The sequence below is a fragment of the Schistocerca americana genome, chromosome 5 (genome assembly GCF_021461395.2).
Source record: "Schistocerca americana isolate TAMUIC-IGC-003095 chromosome 5, iqSchAmer2.1, whole genome shotgun sequence".
Lineage (NCBI taxonomy): Eukaryota > Metazoa > Arthropoda > Insecta > Orthoptera > Acrididae > Schistocerca > Schistocerca americana.
This window is the reverse complement of record NC_060123.1, coordinates 211,414,628-211,434,466: the sequence shown is the minus strand read 5'-3', so window position 1 is coordinate 211,434,466 and position 19,839 is coordinate 211,414,628. Positions and strand designations below refer to the sequence as shown.

At 37.9% G+C, this 19,839-nt stretch overlaps 1 protein-coding gene across 2 annotated transcripts in view; it reads left to right on the top strand.

Moving 5' to 3' along the window:
* LOC124615533 (V-type proton ATPase 116 kDa subunit a1) overlaps positions 1 to 6,391 on the top strand; it is a 656,071-nt gene extending 649,680 nt beyond the window's left edge. For both annotated transcript variants that reach the window (XM_047143497.1, XM_047143496.1), the window contains exon 18: positions 4,267 to 6,391. In XM_047143497.1, coding sequence (XP_046999453.1) covers positions 4,267 to 4,363 — 97 coding nt within the window. In that variant the 3' untranslated portion in view covers positions 4,364 to 6,391. The remainder of the gene's footprint in view (positions 1 to 4,266) is intronic.
* Positions 6,392 to 19,839: the final 13,448 nt, after the last annotated feature.

Here is a 19,839-nt window from a genome sequence, read left to right as displayed (position 1 = left end):
TGTAGAAAATGCTAAGAAGATACCTTTGGTTTTAGGATATAAAATAAAACAATACATTACAAAAATAACTTTTCTTTATTTAATTTGGGCAAATTTAGAGGTAATACTAGTCTCATCAGTGTTATTTGTTCATTAAGTTGAGATCTTATAGATATTCTTGTCCCATGGCATCCCTTAACTCAATTTTAATATGCTTGGAAAAGGACATTCTCCACTGGAGCTGGTAATCATCAAAGACAAGTAAACACTTAAGACTGTTTCTACATTTGGGAAAAACGATTCTGATGAATTTTTCATTAAAAGTTTATAAAGCTGGAGTTCCAGGGGCTCTTGCTTTTTGCTGTCAATAGCAACAGCCACATTTGTTTTGAGCAGACTAAAAACTGTGCCAGTTCATCACCTAGGCTTTCTTCCATGTCATCTGGGTAGGCACTGACGATAATTGGAGTTCTTTACAAGATCTCTTCTGTTGTTAGAGTTAAATTGCTGAAGCATTCCAAAAACATTAGTCACTTGATGGTATGCATCCATGTGTGTAGTTTATAAAGACAGAACATTATCAGTTACGACACTAAACATCTGAATTTCAAAATTTTTGTCCAGGTGTTTGATTTGCTTCAATTTCATTCAGTGTAGTAGAGCCACCAAAATGATCGTACTTTGTAATTTGCTTGCGTTGTCTTGAAGTGTGTTGCTTATATTCTTCACAGCTGGTCAGGACTTTGTCTTTTGCTTCAGTATTAGAAAATTTGGACTGCATTGTTTGAGTGCATCCATGTAATGATTTATAAAAGGCATATCCCGTGCTGAGGTCTTGATCAGATGACTGCAGTGAAGCACTAGTTACATGTATCCCTTTCCCTTATTTGCATGAATATGTATGTGTTGAGCAAGAAGAATGTCAAATTTGGCTATTAATTCTAATAAACCTGAATAATTTCCATTGTGAGGTGATCCAACAATTTCATCACTACATCAAAATGCAATACCTCCTTCTGCTAGAAAAAGTTAAAACTGCAATAATTCATTCTTACAGTGTCCACCATTAGTTTTGTTCAGTCTTAGATTGAATCGCAAGTTGAGAATTGACTTGCATATTCTTGTTTTTGTGAACTAATGATGAAGTTATCTCTTGTCTCCGTGAAGTATTTTCTTCATGCCATTTCAACAAAATCTGTAACTTTACTAACAAAACAGAAAAGTTTCCCTTTATGTGCTGAGCAACAAAACCATCCTCTCATGTGAGATTTATTTGTTATTTTATGACTGTATGTGAAAAATTATTTTTTACAGAATCGTGATTTAATTTCTTTGCTGTATACTTGACAAAAACTTACTGTTAATTTGTCGCATTTTGTTATTACTTTTGTTTAGTAGTTAGCTCGTGGAATATGTAATAACATCAGAAGCACATACTATAGTTTCCACCTCTCTTTGGATTGATGAAGTTATCTCAGGATAGAGAGGGCTTGCTATGCTTGTAACTTCGCTTGGGATGGAAGACGATGTGCCTGAAGTGGGAGGACTTGCTATCCATTCAACTACAGTATCACTTGTTGAAAATGTAGCTAAATTGGAAAAAGTTGCATATATTATGTAGTGAGTCTACTGCCATCATATATACAATGAGGTGTAACTTCTATAAGTTTTCTGTTTGAATTTACTTACATTCAGTAACATCATTCTGAACGTTAAAAAGCTCAAAGCTTATGTGCTCTTGATGTAACAGGTCTTTTTCAGCTTTTGCTTTAGACTTTGTCCTTCCAGATGCATAGTGTTGACCAATATCTCTAAGCCTGCTTTTCATGATAGCTACCTTGATCTGCATAGATGGGAAAATAAATTACAAAATAAAATGGAATTCTGTTTTTTAATTGGTTGGTGTCACTCATCGGTATTATAATTCATATCAGTTTTGTACTGAAGCCAGTGCCAGTCGGCTGCATCAGATGTGAGAGTGAATCGGTTCTCTCCGGAGATGACAAACGGAATGAAATAGACTTTCCAAACAGTGTTGTAAGGTAGAGTCCCATGTTCCATAGATTTCAGCCATTTACCCTATCAGAAGTGTAGTAACATTATGGAACAAATCTAATGCACCACCAGCAAGAGAATGCAAAGGCCAGACCCAGTCAAACATGTATGCAGCAACATTTGTGTAGTCACCTGTGCTCATTCATTCTGGATTGGCAATTAACTGTGGAGAACCCAACTGAAAATTAAATTCATTGGACAAAGTCCTTGCAGAGAAAGATATGGCTAGTCACCAGTAGGTACAAATATTAACAAATCTATCAACAGGAGAACAGAGTGCTTGAAGTTATGAAGGAAGAGGGCTGGGCCAAAGCAGTTGCATTTGTGTTAAGGCTAACAACATATGTTTCATTATGGTCATTTGTTATGGTAGAAATGTCACACAGAAGTTACAGAGCTCCATGAAAGCTCATTATGAAGATGCTCGTGTTTGTATGTGGTACTTACTTGTAGTAATGTATATGAAATTATATTGAACATGTCTACCCCTCAATCAGACTGGTAGCAGTGAGAAGTGACACAACATCTGTTGAATTCTTCCGACATCCACTGAACAACACCAGGATAACTAAGCTCACAAAAAGTTTTGCTAACTCAGTATTTACCATTCATTGGTCCCAAAACAATATGTACATTCTATTGGATGGTTATTGTTACACAAACATTTAAAACATAAATTCTTTCCTCACCATGAGAAAATGCAAACACAACCTTACCAAAATTACATTTTTAATACAAATTCACTTTATTAAATTTTTGCAGAATAATTAAGTTAATGCAATGATTGAAATGTGTCATTCAAGGATCAGAAATTAAATTTAAGATAAGGATTTACTTTAAAAAAATTGAATGAATAAACTAAAGACCACAATCATTTTGATAAGGATTTTAAAAAAAAATTACAATTTTGTAAGTACTGAACATGCAACTTCTTGGTTACAAGTCTAGAGCATTAGTCATTATGCTGTGGAACTGCTGGGTAAATTCTTATTATTGTTAATGGTTTAGCATCTCACAAGAAATTATTTTCATGACAATTTCACAAATGAGAATCCATCAAGGTGGATGGCTTCATGGTGTGAAACTTGCCACCCAATCCTACATAACTGTTTGGATGATTTCAAAAAGTCAGTCTCACCCCTGGTGTCTCAATGGCAAATAAATATTTACTATATTTGGAAATAAATGAGTTGTAATGATTACAGTTCATCATCAGATCAAACACCGTTAATTGATGCCTACATTGCAGACACTGCGCATAGAACCTCTCGTATTCCTGTCAACAAATTTTGCAGTCACTATATAAAATAATATTTTCCTCTCTTAATATCTCCTAAAGTTGTTAAACAGTGGTACTGTACCCTCTAAGTCCACAGTGACCAGCAGTAAAGAAATATAGAAACTGTAAAACTACGAAACGTTAGACAACAATAATCACTCAGTAAGAGAGCAACCTTCACTCTAGACAGATTGTATCAAAGGTACTTCAAGAAAAGTATACAGACTGTAGAAGGAATGAATGACTGTAATAGCAGACTTCAAAAATAAATACGGACTCCATTAATTACTTTCTTATTGGTAATCAACAGAACCTTGTTTTAATTGATCAGGCAATTACAACTAGAGTGGACAACATTAGGGAATTCCTCTGTAAGTTTTGCAGTATTGTCAACTTACAACACATAATATATAGTGTGGCCGGCACTCACTTTTATAAATGAGCTAATGTAGATTTGACTCAGTCGTCTTTCCACTGAATAGTAGGTAGAATACCATTCATATCTAGCTCGATAGATTTTTTTACACCCAGGCATAGGGCCCCCTTATGCACAGAGCCAATAACATTTGTTAATTCTTGCCACAGCACTGGTTTTACCTACTTTTGAAACATTCAGCTGTTTCATGTGTGTACGTCACTCTATAAACTTATGGTGCACGTTTGCTTGTGGTAGTTTTGCGTAGCACATACTCCTCTTTATTGCGAACGTTACATGTATAATTGTGTTATTGCTGTTTTTGTGATGTGTCTCCCAGCACCCCCCCCCCCCCTCCCCCCCTCACCACCACCACCACCCCCAGTCAAATTTATGGAAACAGGGCACTTCGGTTTTATAAATCATATAAATAAATAAAAATCTATTACAAAATGATTTTACTGTTTATACAGTATTTTGAGAAATTATATCTTATTAAATGTAAAATAGAAAGTGTAATTTCCTCCTTTTGTTGCAGGGTGGAATTCATGAGCAAGTTTTATTCTGGTGCTGGATACCTTTTTGCTCCATTTTCATTCAAAAATATTTTAGAGCAAGATGATAATGAACAGTAGTGTTCACTATGATACAGAAATGATATTGTATATAGTGTTAGATATGTGTAAAATATGTATTTATTAAGAACCATGTAATATAGTAATTAGTACGAAAACAGATGATACTGGGATGGGTAGTGAGAAAGTTGCTTTGATTTCTAAAATGTAAGACATGGTAATTGACATACTGTACAACAACAAGAAAAATTCTTAAATTTTAACATTAGTGCTTTTAACTGAAAGAGAGTTTAAGGAAGGTACACACAAAAAAGCAAATAATACATCACTGATAGTTATTATTTGCATTTCCAATTTGAAAGCTGATGTTCAGATTGTTTTTCAGCCCCACACAACATATTTATTTACTTAGTTTATAATATTCACCTCCTTCACTTACAGTAATTTTACAAGTATTTTCTTCGCATTCTTATACTCATCCTCCCAAAAGTTGGACGAGTCTTCTAATAAATTCATGCTACTGTGTAGAATTGATTTTCAAATCCTTTATGTGATGTTTCATATTAAGCTCATCTAACCTTGCAGGTTCTTTCATAATTGTGTTCTTCTGAGAGATACAGTAAACATATATTTTACATTAGTGCAAGTTGTGTTTTATTCTGACATGGATTTAAATGAATTTTGAAAATGTAAGAGTAGTTTTTATTTCTTTTATTAAAATACCATATATTTAGTCCCATTGGGATTCTAAAAGACTGTTATACATTTCTACTGTCGTGTGCTATATTAATCATCTTAGCAAAGTGTTACACTTCAGGAGATAATTCCCAGTTTTTCACATTGGATATATTCATATACAAAATGCATTTTAGGAATGAATCACACTGTTCTACAGAACAGAAGACAAATGGAAATAGTCTGAAATCATAATGCTGTTTTAATAGAAGTATGTGACTAATTTTATGATAGGAGTAATTGATATCCTGTATTGGGGAATATTTGTAAATAATATTCTCATTTTTAAGTGACAAAAATAGTATTGGTCTACGTAAATATGTATTTTATTGGTTATGTGTAGATATTATTCACTCATAAGAAAAATGATGTGATAAAAATGCTATATGAATATTTAAACAGAGTTTTATATTGAAAAGATGAAAAAAAGCGGTTTGCAGTATTACTTGGCAACAAATCCCAATAAAATCTGCTTGTATAATTACGTACTAGAAGTAGTTACTAAGGAGACTGGAAAACTACAATACGGCAAGTATTATAAGGTTTCCCAAGTGTCTTTTTCAAAATATGGAAAGAAACTGCAGCAGTCCAATCCATTGTAAGAAGTGAAAAGGTTCATTAATTCTTTTCTTATTGTTCTGGTAATGTGTAACAGTCCTAGATTAACATGAGATTTTAACACTGAATTGTTTGATAAACAATGTCTCTTTTGTTTCAAATGTTGAATTCTTCTTAACATGTTAACTGTATTCTCTCTGACATTGCATGAGCCCCAAGTATTGTCCAATTATGCAGATACTTCCATACCATAGTATTTTATATTCTTTTAACATCACATCAGAGATGGTTATTTGAGAGATGCTTCTGTTTCCACTTTAGTCATACTGTCTCTTTGTTGGACAAATTTTGCCCTTGCTGCTGTCCAAGTTGCCTGTTTCTTTAAATGTTTATTGTGTTTGCAAAGTATTACTGAGTACAGTACAGTATTGTTAACATTTGAAAGACATAAAACCTGCAGTGGTTTGCCATAAGTAATGCCATTCACTATGTATATCTGTGTGTGTGTGTGTGTGTGTGTGTGTGTGTGTGTGTGTGTGTGTAAAGTTGTGATAAAGAGGGAGATAATGTTGTAAAGATGGCTTAATTTTCAACAAATATTTTCTATATGTATGTATTTTTATAAAAATACGACAGAAGCAATTATGTTTTAAAGTTAACTAAATGGCAGTATAAAAAATAGGAAAATAAATATTGTGATGAATGATCATTTTGCTTAGGAGTTGTGGTTTTTTGGAAATTGTAGACAACTTAGTGAAGGTCACAAATGTGCAAATAAAGCAACTGTGATACCTGTATTTTGTCATTAACTTTTTCCCTTCCCTCCTCTTTATATTTGTCTTATGTGCTGCGATAAGCCAACTCGAATGTAGTAACAATGGCCACAACAAGCTGATCCTTTTTATAGAGTGAAATGCCCAACAGACACACAAGGAATGCAAATAGTTGGGAACTAAACATGTGATAAAAGGTGTAATGTTTAGCTTCTTTACTGTAATAAACAGATGAAACTAGAGAAAACTGTGGAGAGGAGACCAATACTGCAAAAATGTTATTCCAGGAACACACACTACACTATGAAACATATAGGTTCAGTAGAAAATTATATGACTACACATAAAACAAACATAACATTTTCTATGATTAAAAGAGTAAAATGTCATAAAAAGGGAAAAATACTAGTGCATGTAGCTACATAGCAATAATCTATCTCAAAACAGGTAGAGAATGGAAAGAAAACTAAATGAATTTGGAACATTGCAATACACCTGCCTGCTTGTGATCCTTCTTATCTGTCAGTAATAATACACATAAATGTACCTTACAGGGATTAAAAGACAAATTTCCTCTGTAACATCGCACTATCCATATCTGCCAACTACATGTCAGCTCATCCTGGGAAAATCTGCACCAATCAGAAGGCAAATAGCCTGCACTTACTGCAAGTGTTGTCCTGCCATACTGGGTATTGTCCTGCTAAACCAGGTATGTACCCCAGCAGGCTTGTGGCCTGCATCTGATCACCTTCAGAGTGAATGTCAAGACAAAATATGTTTTAAAATATTTAGGCACTGCAGAAAGTCACCTTCATAGTTGAGGCCCCTAATGCATTCTTGTGTTTTGGCTCTTGATATGCAGGTAGCAGGCTTGACTCCTGGCAGAGGAAGAAATTTTCATTATTAGTATTTGGCTAATAAGGAGAGGAGAGGTAGAGGAGTGCTGTTCATGATCAACAGACTTTGCACCCGTGTCCTGGTTAATTCCGAACTTCTCCACAGTGATTGATGAAGTGAGGGCTTGTGATGCTGTTGATGATGATTCTTGTGTTGGATACGTACATTACACTTGACAGCCTCTTTAGTACTATTTGAGAGGAGTGGGCTATGTTCGAGCTTTAGGTTTCATTTTCTCCCTTCTCTGTCATCATTAATGACAATAAAAACACGACACTGAACTCCACACACTTTCATCACAGTTATCTGCACTGGAGACATTTAAGAATATTCACATTGTGCAGAGGAAATATGTTGCTGTTGTAAGGGTAGAGATATTGATACAGTTCCTGTGTTTTGAATCCTGCCCTTACTCATCTCCTGCCAGAGCAGAGAGGATGCCCCATCATCTGAGTGTAGAACCAGTTTGGCACCTGTCAACTTGATCCATGATGGTTGGTGTGAGGGAGTCTGCAGAGTGAGTTGCAGGTTAGTGAAGCACGCACTGTCACAAATCAGAGCATAGAAACTAGGCACAAAAATTAATAATTGTTTATTCAGTCGGTTTTGTATGAAATGAGACAACTTTAATATTTTGTATTGAAGAGACCGAATCAGAAAAGCAATGGCTAACTTGAGTGCAGTCGTGGAATTGTATGAATGCTAATTTATTGTGAATGAACCGTGGACATCGTAGGGATGTTTTCTGTGAACCGAAAGTATAATAAATCCAGCGTCTAGTACAAAATGTTTCTGATTTCAAGAGACTTTCCTCATCATGTTTCATATTTTACTGACTAAGTTATGTAGAGTTGCACAAGTAGGAGATTAATAAGGCAGGTGTCACCTCACCGCATGGCTAGAAACTTTACTATGATACTTGTACCTTGTGTGTAATGTTACCCACCAGTGTTGTCAAGATCAAGAGTCAGATGCCAGATCAATATGACATCAAAATAAGAAGCCAGTATTCAAGAACCAACATTAATTTAAAACCACCATAGGGTTTTACACTGAATGTAAGGGAGGAGAGCCTCTTCAGTTAGGCAGCCGACAATCCCACAGGGATCTCCAGGCAATAACGCTGTATGACTTGACATTTTGTTCCTGCAGATTACAATGTGAAACTTCTGAGCCCTCTCAAACCATTCATTTGCATATTTACATTTTTTGTAAGATAGTTTTGATGTTTTAGTTTTTGTGACCTTGTTTATGCAAATGGTGTACCCTAAAATGACTGTTTGAGGGAATTGTAAAATTTTAAATTTGAACAGTTGCAAGATAAGAAAATTAAAAGTTGGATATACAAGTAAAAATCCACTTAAAGGTAATGATTGACTTAGATTCCATAATAGCAAACTGTTCCCATTTCCTTCGCTATCTTGAGTTAAAGTTGAAACATTTCCTTGACATATGAGCTCCAATTTATTACACTCCATGACAGATTAAAACCTTATGCTTGGTATTAATAAGCTAAGCTATAAGGGTTTACCTTATATCTTCAAACAGCAGTTACGTTTGGGACGTAGGAGAGAGATACTGATAGAATGAAATAGAGAGGCGAGCTTTGAATCTTGCTAGGATAGTACAGTAGGTGGGAACATTAATCATTAAACACAAAGGTCCAGCTGACAGTTTTAATTCATCATTTACATGAACTTTGCTGAAGCCTGGATACCAGTAAGCACATGCTTATCAGAAAATGAGGACTACATACTCCAGTCACAGAGCAGAGAATAGCATCAACCAACAGCAGTACTAATAGCTCTCATTGCAGCAGTGTAGATGATGTGGACACCAATTAATTATCTGGATGTCCATCTCTTAATCCAGGATGGCATGTACAGGACAGGGGGTTGTGTAACATCAGAAACTTGGCACTCGTGGAATTAGTATGTTCAATTGGAAAATACATTCTTTGTTTAGCAAGACACCCATACAGTGGTTGTGGGTGGTGACTCAATGGTGTGTGTTGACCAGGCAGCAGCGGCTGTCTTAGCATAGCACAAGGTGGCTTGCTTGGTTGTGGCAGTGTGAGATCCCACCACCTCAGCCAAGTGGCAGGGTCCCCATCAGCTTGTGGATGTGGGGCTGATGTCAAGTGTTTAGCAGGCAGTGAGCATTTGTGTGTTGGAGAGCCAGCTGCTCTGGCAGATGGTGAAGTGCATGTTGTGGAAGCTCCAAACCAAAGATCCCTTGGAGATGCCTACAGACTGGATAAAGTGTACCTGGAGATGGCACTCTCTTGGTAGCTCTGGCTCAAGTCCCAGAATCATCAGGCCTAGCAGTGGCTCATAGACTAGTAGCTAGCAGATGACAGGGTTAGACACTGTCGGACCTGGTTGGTCTGCATGGGATCATCAGCTGTCACGAGGTATGTATGGTCTCTGGTGATAGTTGAAATCAAGATATTGCTAAGGTCTGTGTGGGATGTACTTATAGTGGTTCTGCCCAATTTTGTTATGACTGGGACTCTCCTTCAATCCCATAGGGGACCAAGGCAGCCCAGCCTCATGCCATGGCATGATGTAATTTAGCTCCTGCTTCAGCAATACTCTGACCCAGACAGCAGAATTTTACAGGCAAGTAGCTTGCCAACCTGCCACAGGATGTGAAGCCTCTACTAAGGAGTGTTGCCACATCAGTATTCGTCATTTAGTAGTTTTCTCATGTGTTTCTCAGAAGTGAATAATAACTGTTTATTTATCTCTTTTTAGTATGTTATTAATTTTGTTGAAAATGTTTGTGTACTTTGTGAGTGTTAATGTGACCTTAGCTGACTTCATAGTGTTAAAGCAGTGCATCAGCAGTACCAAGATTATTTAATAATTTCTTGTTTTAATCATATACTTCTTATTGGATAGCATGTGTGTGTGTGGGGGGGGGGGGGGGGGGGAGGGAGAATTGGCCACTGTCCAGAAACACTTTTAAGCTGTATTTGCTATGATTGGCAGATTGGCCGACTTCAGGTTCCTGCTCTGGTTTGTGGTGGCTTTGACACATCTCTGTGGTGCCACAGTTCCACTTGGGATAAGCAATGTTGCAACACTTCATGTAACGTGACCTGGTTGGTTTGCACTCTCCTGAGGGTGAACAGGAAACAGTGATGCATGTATTTCTGGATGGCAGGTGAAAGTTGGTGTAGACCATATGGTTATTCCATTATGTCTTAAAAACAGGATTTCAAATCTTGTCCATTGCAAACCCAGGACACCCCATCGGTTGCAACTAGGTCCAATGCTCATGATGTCATTCAGAGATCCATAATTTGGCAGGTGATGGAGTCCCAATGAGAACAGCAAGCAGAACCAGTTAAATGATGCTAGTCATGCAAGAGGGGTTTACATCAATGGGGCAAGTTGAAAATTTGTGCTGAACTTGGATTTGGACCCAGATTGCCTGCTTACCAGAGAGATGCACTGACCACTATCCCATCTGGAAAAAGTGGTAACCATAATCGCGTGGACTTCCCTAGCACCGCTCCTGTCAGACTCCACTTTTACTGCACACTACTGATGTAGTATCCTTGCTCGTTAGCTTCATTACTGGCGGCATCTTGCTGATTCCTATAAGAGTTCAAGCTTATTGTACATCTACACTGAAGGGATCATTGCTGCACTTACATATTTACATCTGTTCTTTCGCATGTGTCTGAAAGAACAGACACCACACATATAATTACGGTGATGATGGCCAGTGATCCCTTCCGTGCAGATGCACACCAAGCTCGATTTCTTATGGGAATCGGCAAGACACTGTGAGTAATAAGGCTAATGAGCAGGGGCACTACATCAGCAGTGTGTGGTATAAGTTGACCCGATATGGGTCTGAAGGGAGGCTTGTTGGGCTAGTCTGTGCAGTTGTGGTGACCAGAAAGTGTCTGGATGGTGTAATGGTCTGCACAGCTGTCTAGGAACCAGGAGACCTGGGTTCGAATACTGGTCCAGCACAAATTTTCAACTTGGCCCATTGAGATAAATCAGTGCCCACTGGCAGCTAATGTCCTTGATTCCTACATGTCTTGAGTCATCGTGGCTCCAGGGTCAAAACAGTGTCTGTTCTTCCACATAAATAATTCATTGTTAGTTCTAATTTTTCCTGTGTTCCCTGCTGGAGTTCTATGGTGTCATGGTGTATATTGAGTAGTGTCATGTCATCAGCATAACACATTACTGAATTATCTCTTACACGGCAAGGTCAGTCATTAACTGCAGTGAAGAACAGAAATGAACAAAGGTCTTGGGTCCTGTGGCACTCTAGTCCAAACGCCCTTCAACAAAGAGCCTCTACTTTTAATTGAAACAGAATGTCTCCTGTTACTTAAATATCATGTTACAGTTAAAAATGAGCTGTGAATGCCTTAACATTCCAGTTTTGCAAGTAGGGTGTTCAGGGTTTTACAGTGATAGACTCTGCTGAGCTCACAAAGTTTACCTTGTTGGAATCCAGTGTGTCTGTTGGAGAGGAAAGCAGGATTTGTGAAACAGTTATTTAGAATGTTGTAAATTAGTGACTCAAAAACTTTGGGAAAAACTGGGACAGCAGAAATTGGTTGGTAGCTTTGGGGCAGACGCTCATCTCCTGTTTTCAAGATTGGTAGCACTATAGTAGTTTTGAGAGTATTAGGGAAAACCCCAGATTCTAAACAGGTATAAAAAATGAAAGAAAGAGGCTAACAGATAAGATGTATTTTTTGAATTACGTAATTTGAGAACAAATAACAGTCCATACTTGTGAAGTTAGAGAACCTTGACACAGCTTCTATTATATCTTTGGGGATGAAAACATTCCAGTGCAAGACATCCTTTCGATGTGGCTCAGCACCAAGGTGATCTAATGTATATGCCCATGCATCATATACAGTGTTGCCCTATCAGTTTGTTTAGACATAACTCTGGCTGCTTTTTAATACCATTTAGCTGGCAAATGAGTGATTTAGCCTAACCGGTATCCATAAGAGTGGCATTTTTCACAATCATTTGGCTTCCTTTGTAGATTTTTCCTTTGAGTGTAGGAATTGATTAAAATCTATTTGTGTTGTGCTAAGACTTCAAAACAAACTGCACTTTTCCTTTATAATGTATTATTAGACTGATTAAAAAAGACAACAATGCAAACTAAACTTGGTGTGTGTTATGGATTTGTGAACATACATATGGACAGTTGAGAGCCTTACTGGAAACAGCATAGCTAACTTCATCAAAGTATTGCAACTTCATGCTAATGGAGGAAGCTATTCTCAGCAAAGCAGACTGTGATACATGCACGATGAACCAGAAATAATATGCTTCACAGTTGCAATACAGAATGTGCCAGTGACTGAACTGAGGAGAGGAACAGCAAACTTTTGTTCAGTGCAGTAGTTTGCTAAGTGTGAGAAAAGCCTCCGTCCTCCCAAATGCGAATCCAGTGTGCTACCCACCTCGCTCGATCGAAAAATAGACTCTTGTAACCAAAAGAGTTGGAAATAATATAGTGTATTGGAATCCTGAATAAAACCAACTTGCTTTAAGAAAAAAATATGTGTTGCATTACTTATTGAATATGCCTTATATAATTTGTTTGGTGTAGTGTACATTACATCAAATATTGCCTTCAGTTGTTATGTGATTTGTAGTGCATTACTCCTTCATCAAGATACCTGGGAACTGTGAGAAAATGGTCTTTTATTCTATGCAAATATGTTGACTTTATTAAAACACATTTTGGCACTCAGTCAACTACTGTCCTCAGTGGATATCCTGATGACACTTAGCAAGGCTACCAAGATCACTGAATGCATCTGCTGAAAGAATACATATAGAAGCCAATGTGGAATGTGATACGACAATGTCACTGCTAAATGGAAAGAGTAGTTTCTCTCCAGCAAACAAGCTCATCATGTTTCTGGCTCAATAAATGACAACTGATAACATTACTGTTGAACAAGCCATTTACAATGCTGGCATAATCCTCATCATCAACAAAGCTTTAGAAGCTGCTCAATATGGTGTGTGTGATTGCAGTTTAGCAGCACACAGACCTTTTAGTCATTGTTACTGTTCTCACTTGTTACAATAAGTGCTCTTTGGCATGAACTCAATAATTCCATTCTACATCAAATCTACATTTATACTCCACAAGCCACCCAACGGTGTATGGCGAAGGGCACTTTACGTGCCACTGTCATTACCTCCCTTTCCTGTTCCACTCGCATATGGTTCGCGGGAAGAACAACTGCTGGAAAGCCTCCATGTGCGCTCGAATTTCTCTAATTTTACATTCATGATCTCCTTGGGAGGTATAAGTAGGGGGAAGCAATATATTCGATACCTCATCCAGAAACGCACCCTCTCGAAACCTGGACAGAAAGCTACACCGCGATGCAGAGCGCCTCTCTTGCACAGTCTGCCACTTGAGTTTGCTAAACATCTCCGTAACGCTATCACGCTTACCAAATAACCCTGTGACGAAACGCACCGCTCTTCTTTGGATCTTCTCTATCTCCTCTGTCAACCCGACCTGGTATGGTTCCAACACTGATGAGCAATATTCAAGTACAGGCTGAACAACTGTTTTGTAAGCCACCTCCTTTGTTGATGGGCTACATTTTCTAAGGACTCTCCCAATGAATCTCAACCTGGCACCCGCCTTACCAACAATTAATTTTATATGATCATTCCACTTCAAATCGTTCCATACGCATACTCCCAGATATTTTACAGAAGTAACTGCTACCAGTGTTCATTCCGCTATCGTATAATCATACAATAAAGGATCCTTCTTTCTATGTATTCGCAATACATTACATTTGTCTATGTTAAGGGTCAGTTGCCACTCCCTGCACTAAGTGCCTATCTGCTGCAGATCTTCCTGCATTTTGCTGCAATTTTCTAATGCTGCAACTTCTCTGTATACTACAGCATCATCCGTGAAAAGCCACATGGAACTTCCGACACTATCTACTAGGTCCATTCTGTTCCACAGGAATATTAAAACACATTAAGCCTTTAGTGGGTGTGAATCTGTCTACCATTTTTAGGTAGACAAAAATGAAATTCACCAAGTCAATGTAAAAAGACAAAGAGGTGTAAATGTCCTCAAAATGAAAACTATCATGCTATTAGAAATGAAATAGATCCTGCTAAAAAAAATTAATTGCAGTTTTGTATGCTGCTTCCTTTTTTCTATTGAGCCCAATGAATAACATGTTCCTCATTCTATTCACCAAGCCATCTGCAATTCACCAACGTAGGCTAAGATCTCATTGCCTTTCATTGGGGTCGTTCCTCTAGACACACTTGTGATGCATGCATGAGCCGAACCCCACTCTTTGTGGCTGTAAGTTTCAGACTGTGAGCTGCTTCTCATCACATCAGCTGAGCAAGCTCTATTTTAATTATTTATTTAATAAGACCCAATTAGGGCTATCAGGTCCTCTCTTACTTCAGACCAGAGATTCACACATACAGTACCTTTTTTACATCATAGTTACCTAAGAATTAACAATTTTAATGTGGCAAATAGTATTGAAATGGTCTGATTGACTATGACTGATTATGAACTAATAAAGGTAATACTGGCCATACTTCTACTAATACTGCTGCTGCTGCCATTAATAATAATAGCAGTAGTAGTAGTAATAATGACAGTAATAATAACAATAAATATTATTATTATTATTCTTTCTTTTCTCAGACGTTATGACTGGTCAAAAATGGAAAGTAACGCGGACTTTGATCAAGCGTGACTTCCTTTTAACTGTACGGTATATGTTACATTGCATTTAGGAACTTTCGGGTAATTGAACATGTGTCAATAATTACAGATTTCTGAAGTTACGTATATAAGTTTGGATGTAGCTGTATTGCATTGATGTACTGGTGGATACTGTGTGGTATGACTCCTGTAGTTGATAATATAATTGGTATAATGTCAACTTTATCCTGATGCCCCATGTCCTTGACTTCCTCAGCCAGTTGGATGTATTTTTCAATTTTTTTCTCCTGTTTTCTTTTGTATATTTGTTGTATTGGGTATGGATATTTCGATTAGTTGTGTTAATTTCTTCTTTTTATTGGTGAGTATGATGTCAGGTTTGTTATGTGGTGTTGTTTTATCTGCTATAATGGTTATGTTCCAGTATAATTTGTATTCATCGTTCTCCAGTACATTTTGTGGTGCATACTTGTATGTGGGAACGTGTTGTTTTATTAGTTTATGTTGTATGGCAAGTTGTTGATGTATTATTTTTGCTACATTGTCATGTCTTCTGGGGTATTCTGTATTTGCTAGTATTGTACATCCACTTGTGATGTGGTCTACTGTTTCTATTTGTTGTTTGCAAAGTCTGCATTTATCTGTTGTGGTATGGGGATCTTTAATAATATGCTTGCTGTAATATCTGGTGTTTATTGTTTGATCCTGTATTGCAATCATGAATCCTTCCATCTCACTGTATATATTGCCTTTTCTTAGTCATGTGTTGGATGCGTCTTGATCAATGTGTGGCTGTGTTAGATGATACGGGTGCTTGCCATGTAGTGTTTTCTTTTTCCAATTTACTTTCTTCGTATCTGTTGATGTTATGTGATCTAAAGGGTTGTAGAAGTGGTTATGAAATTGCAGTGGTGTAGCTGATGTATTTATATGAGTGAGTGATTGCTTTGTGTATATTGCTAGTTTCTGCTCGTTCTAGAAAGAATTTTCTTAAATTGTCTACCTGTCCATGATGTAGGTTTTTTATGTCGATAAATCCCCTTCCTCCTTCCTTTCTGCTTAATGTGAATCTTTCTGTTGCTGAATGTATGTGATGTATTCTATATTTGTGGCATTGTGATCGTGTAAGTGTATTGAGTGCTTCTAGGTCTGTGTTACTCCATTTCACTACTCCAAATGAGTAGGTCAATATTGGTATAGCATAAGTATTTATAGCTTTTGTCTTGTTTCTTGCTGTCAATTCTGTTTTCAGTATTTTTGTTAGTCTTTGTCTATATTTTTCTTTTAGTTCTTCTTTAATATTTGTATTATCTATTCCTATTTTTTGTCTGTATCCTAGATATTTATAGGCATCCGTTTTTTCCATCGCTTCTATGCAGTTGCTTGGTTATCCAATATGTAATCTTCTTGTTTAGTGTTTTTCCCTTGACTATGCTATTTTTCTTACATTCGTCTGTTCCAAAAGCCATATTTATATCATTGCTGAATACTTCTGTTATCTTTAGTAATAGATTGAGTTGTTGTTTTGTTGCTGCCAGTAGTTTTAGATCATCCTTGTATAGCAAATGTGTGATTTTGTGTGGGTATGTTCCAGTAATATTGTATCCATAATTTGTATTATTTAGGATGTTGGATAGTGGGTTCTGAGCAAGGCAGAACCAGAAAGGACTTAATGAGTCTCCTTGGTATATTCCACGCTTAATCTTTATTGGCTGTGATGTGATATTATTTTAATTTGTTTGGATATTAAGTGTGGTTTTCCAGTTTTTCATTACTATGTTTAGGAACTGTATCAATTTAGGATCTACTTTGTATATTTCCAATATTTGTAGTAACCATGAGTGGGGTACACTATCAAAAGCTTTTTGGTAATCAATGTACCCGTAGTGTAGTGACCTTTGTTTAGTTTTAGCTTGATATGTCACCTCTGCATCTATTATCAGTTGCTCTTTACATCCTCGTTCTCCTTTGCAACAGCCTTTGTTCTTCATTTATAATTTTGTCCTGTGTTGTATGTGTCATTAATTTCTGTGTAATGACTGAAGTTATTATTATTATTATTGTATCCAAGAGAGATTTACAGATTCAAAGCATATGTACAACATATATCGCTTTGTACATATCCAATTGATTTTGAGGCCCAAAATTCAGCAGCCCTGATTGCTGGAACATTTGGTGGAACCAGATCCTCCAGCGTGCAGGCTTCAGAGATCCTGAAGGTTGCAACTCTATAAATGTAGTCCCACCACCTCAAGTTTTGTTTACACTGAAGTTTGCAGTCTGCTCAGAGTCCTATATCTCTGGTAGGATACTTGGAATCCAGCAACAGATTCTTCCTTTTGGCTTTGGTTATTGTTTCCAGTTGTTTTGTGTCACTACAGTTCTGTTCCACAAGCTGAAGGTGATGATGTAATGGCTTCAGCTGTTTGACGAAAGCTCTTTCTTGACTTCAACCTAGGACATGATACTTAGTATCCCCAAAGTTTGCTCCACTGATAATGCTGTCACAGACAGTTGGACACACCCTGGGCAATGATAGGAGCTACCCAGTGGCAGAACCTTCCACTACCAGGAAAACAACAATTATGATAGTGGCAGATATCAAAAGAATTTATAGGTGTACAAAATAGATGTATTGTGATAGCAAGTTCTGGGGAAAGGAAATTTAAGGAGACTGCACCAGATAAGAAACAGAAAAGAGGAAGACCAGATAAGAATCTGGAAAAAGACAAAGATGTGGTTCACAAGAAGGATGTACAGGGGTAAACAGTATGTACTAGATGTTGCTTTTGTAGATATATTATTAGCTATTTTCTGATGCTGCTGGAAATTTTATTCAGTTCTCTAACATAATTCATGAGATTATTCTAGAGGCAGCTTCCTATTAATGAGAAGGGCTCTGTGAAACTGGCTGAATGATGGAGTGGGACAGAAAGGATGTTCCTCTGATGGGAAGGTGTGTTTCTGTCAACCTTTGGTAAATGTTTCAAGGGCTGTAAAGTATCCATAGTTGCACAAAGTGTTCTGTTATCTGCTGGAACTGTAGGATGCATTATGTACCAACAATCCATAATTAGCTCAGTTTAGATGCGACAAGATTGTGGCTCATACTTATTACAATATTTGAAGCTACTATGCCATGGTTGTCTACTCTGGAACCTTTCAAAAAGTGTTTTTTTCCAACTGTGAAAGTTTACATTACTAGTCTGTAGTCATGGAAGAAGAAATCAAAGACGGTAGAGAAGTGTAAGAGTATTAGTGCACTGCAGAAGTGAACTAATCTACTGAGATTCAAGAATTTATATTCATGAATCTGTTGTATTCCAAACTAAATACTCAAAAAACACAGATGATGTGACTTACTGAACGAAAGTGCTGGCAGGTCGATAGACACACAAACAAACACAAACATACACACAAAATTTAAGCTTTCACAACAAACTGTAGCCTCATCAGGAAAGAAGAGGGAAGGAGAGGGAAAGACGAAAGGATGTGGGTTTTAAGGGAGAGGGTAAGGAGTCATTCCAATCCCGGGAGTGGAAAGACTTACATTAGGGGTGAAAAAGGGACAGGTATACTCTCTCTCTCTCACACACACACACACACACACACACACACACACACATATCCATCCGCACATACACAGACACAAGCAGACATTTGTAAAGGCAAAGAGTTTGGGCAGAGATGTCAGCCAGGCGGAAGTAAAGAGGCAAAGATGTTTTTGAAAGACAGGTGAGGTATGAGCGGTGGCAAATTGAAATTAGCGGAGATTGAGGCCTGGCGGATAACGAGAAGAGAGGATATACTGAAGGGCAAGTTCTCATCTCCGGAGTTCTGACAGGTTGGTGTTAGTGGGAAGTATCCAGATAACCTGGACGGTGTAACACTGTGCCAAGATGTGCTGGCTGTGCACCAAGGCACTTTCCAGGAATTTCTGACTTCCAGCCTTGCCTCTCAGTCCTTCTTAAAAAACCTTAATCCTACTCCCAACATCACCACTGCTGAAGCCCAGGCTATCCGTGATCTGAAGGCTGACCGACCCATCGTCATTCTTCTGGCGGACAAGGATTCCACAACTTTGGTACTTGATCGTTGGGAGTATGTGGCTGAGGGACTGCGTCAGCTTTCAGATAACACTACATACGAAGTTTGCCAAGGTAATCCCATTCCCGATGTACAGGCGGAGCTTCAAGGAATCCTCAGAACCTTAGGCCCCCTACAAAACCTTTCACCTGACTTCATCAACCTCCTGACCCCACCTACACCCTGCACCCCTATCTTCTACCATCTTCCTAAAATTCACAAATCCAATCATCCCGGCCGTCCCATTGTAGCTGGCTACTAAGCCCCCACAGAATGTATCTCTGCCTACGTAGATCAACACCTTCAACCCATCACATGCAGTCTCCCATCCTTCATCAAAGACACCAACCACTTTCTCGAACTCCTGGAATCCCTACCCAGTCTGTTACCCCCGGAAACCATCCTTGTAACCATTAATGCCACTTCCTTATACACAAATATTCTGCATGTCCAGGGCCTCGCTGCGATGGAGCACCTTTCACGCCGATCACCTGCCACCCTACCAAAAACCTCTTTCCTCATTATCTTAGCCAGCTTCATTCTGACCCACAACTTCTTAACTTTCGAAGGCCAGACATACCAACAATTAAAGGGAACAGCCATGGGCACCAGGATGGCCCCCTCGTACGCCAACCTATTCATGGGTCGCTTAGAGGAAGCCCTCTTGGTTACCCAGGCCTGCCAACCCAAAGTTTGGTACAGATTTATTGATGACATCTTCATGATCTGGACTCACAGTGTAGAAGA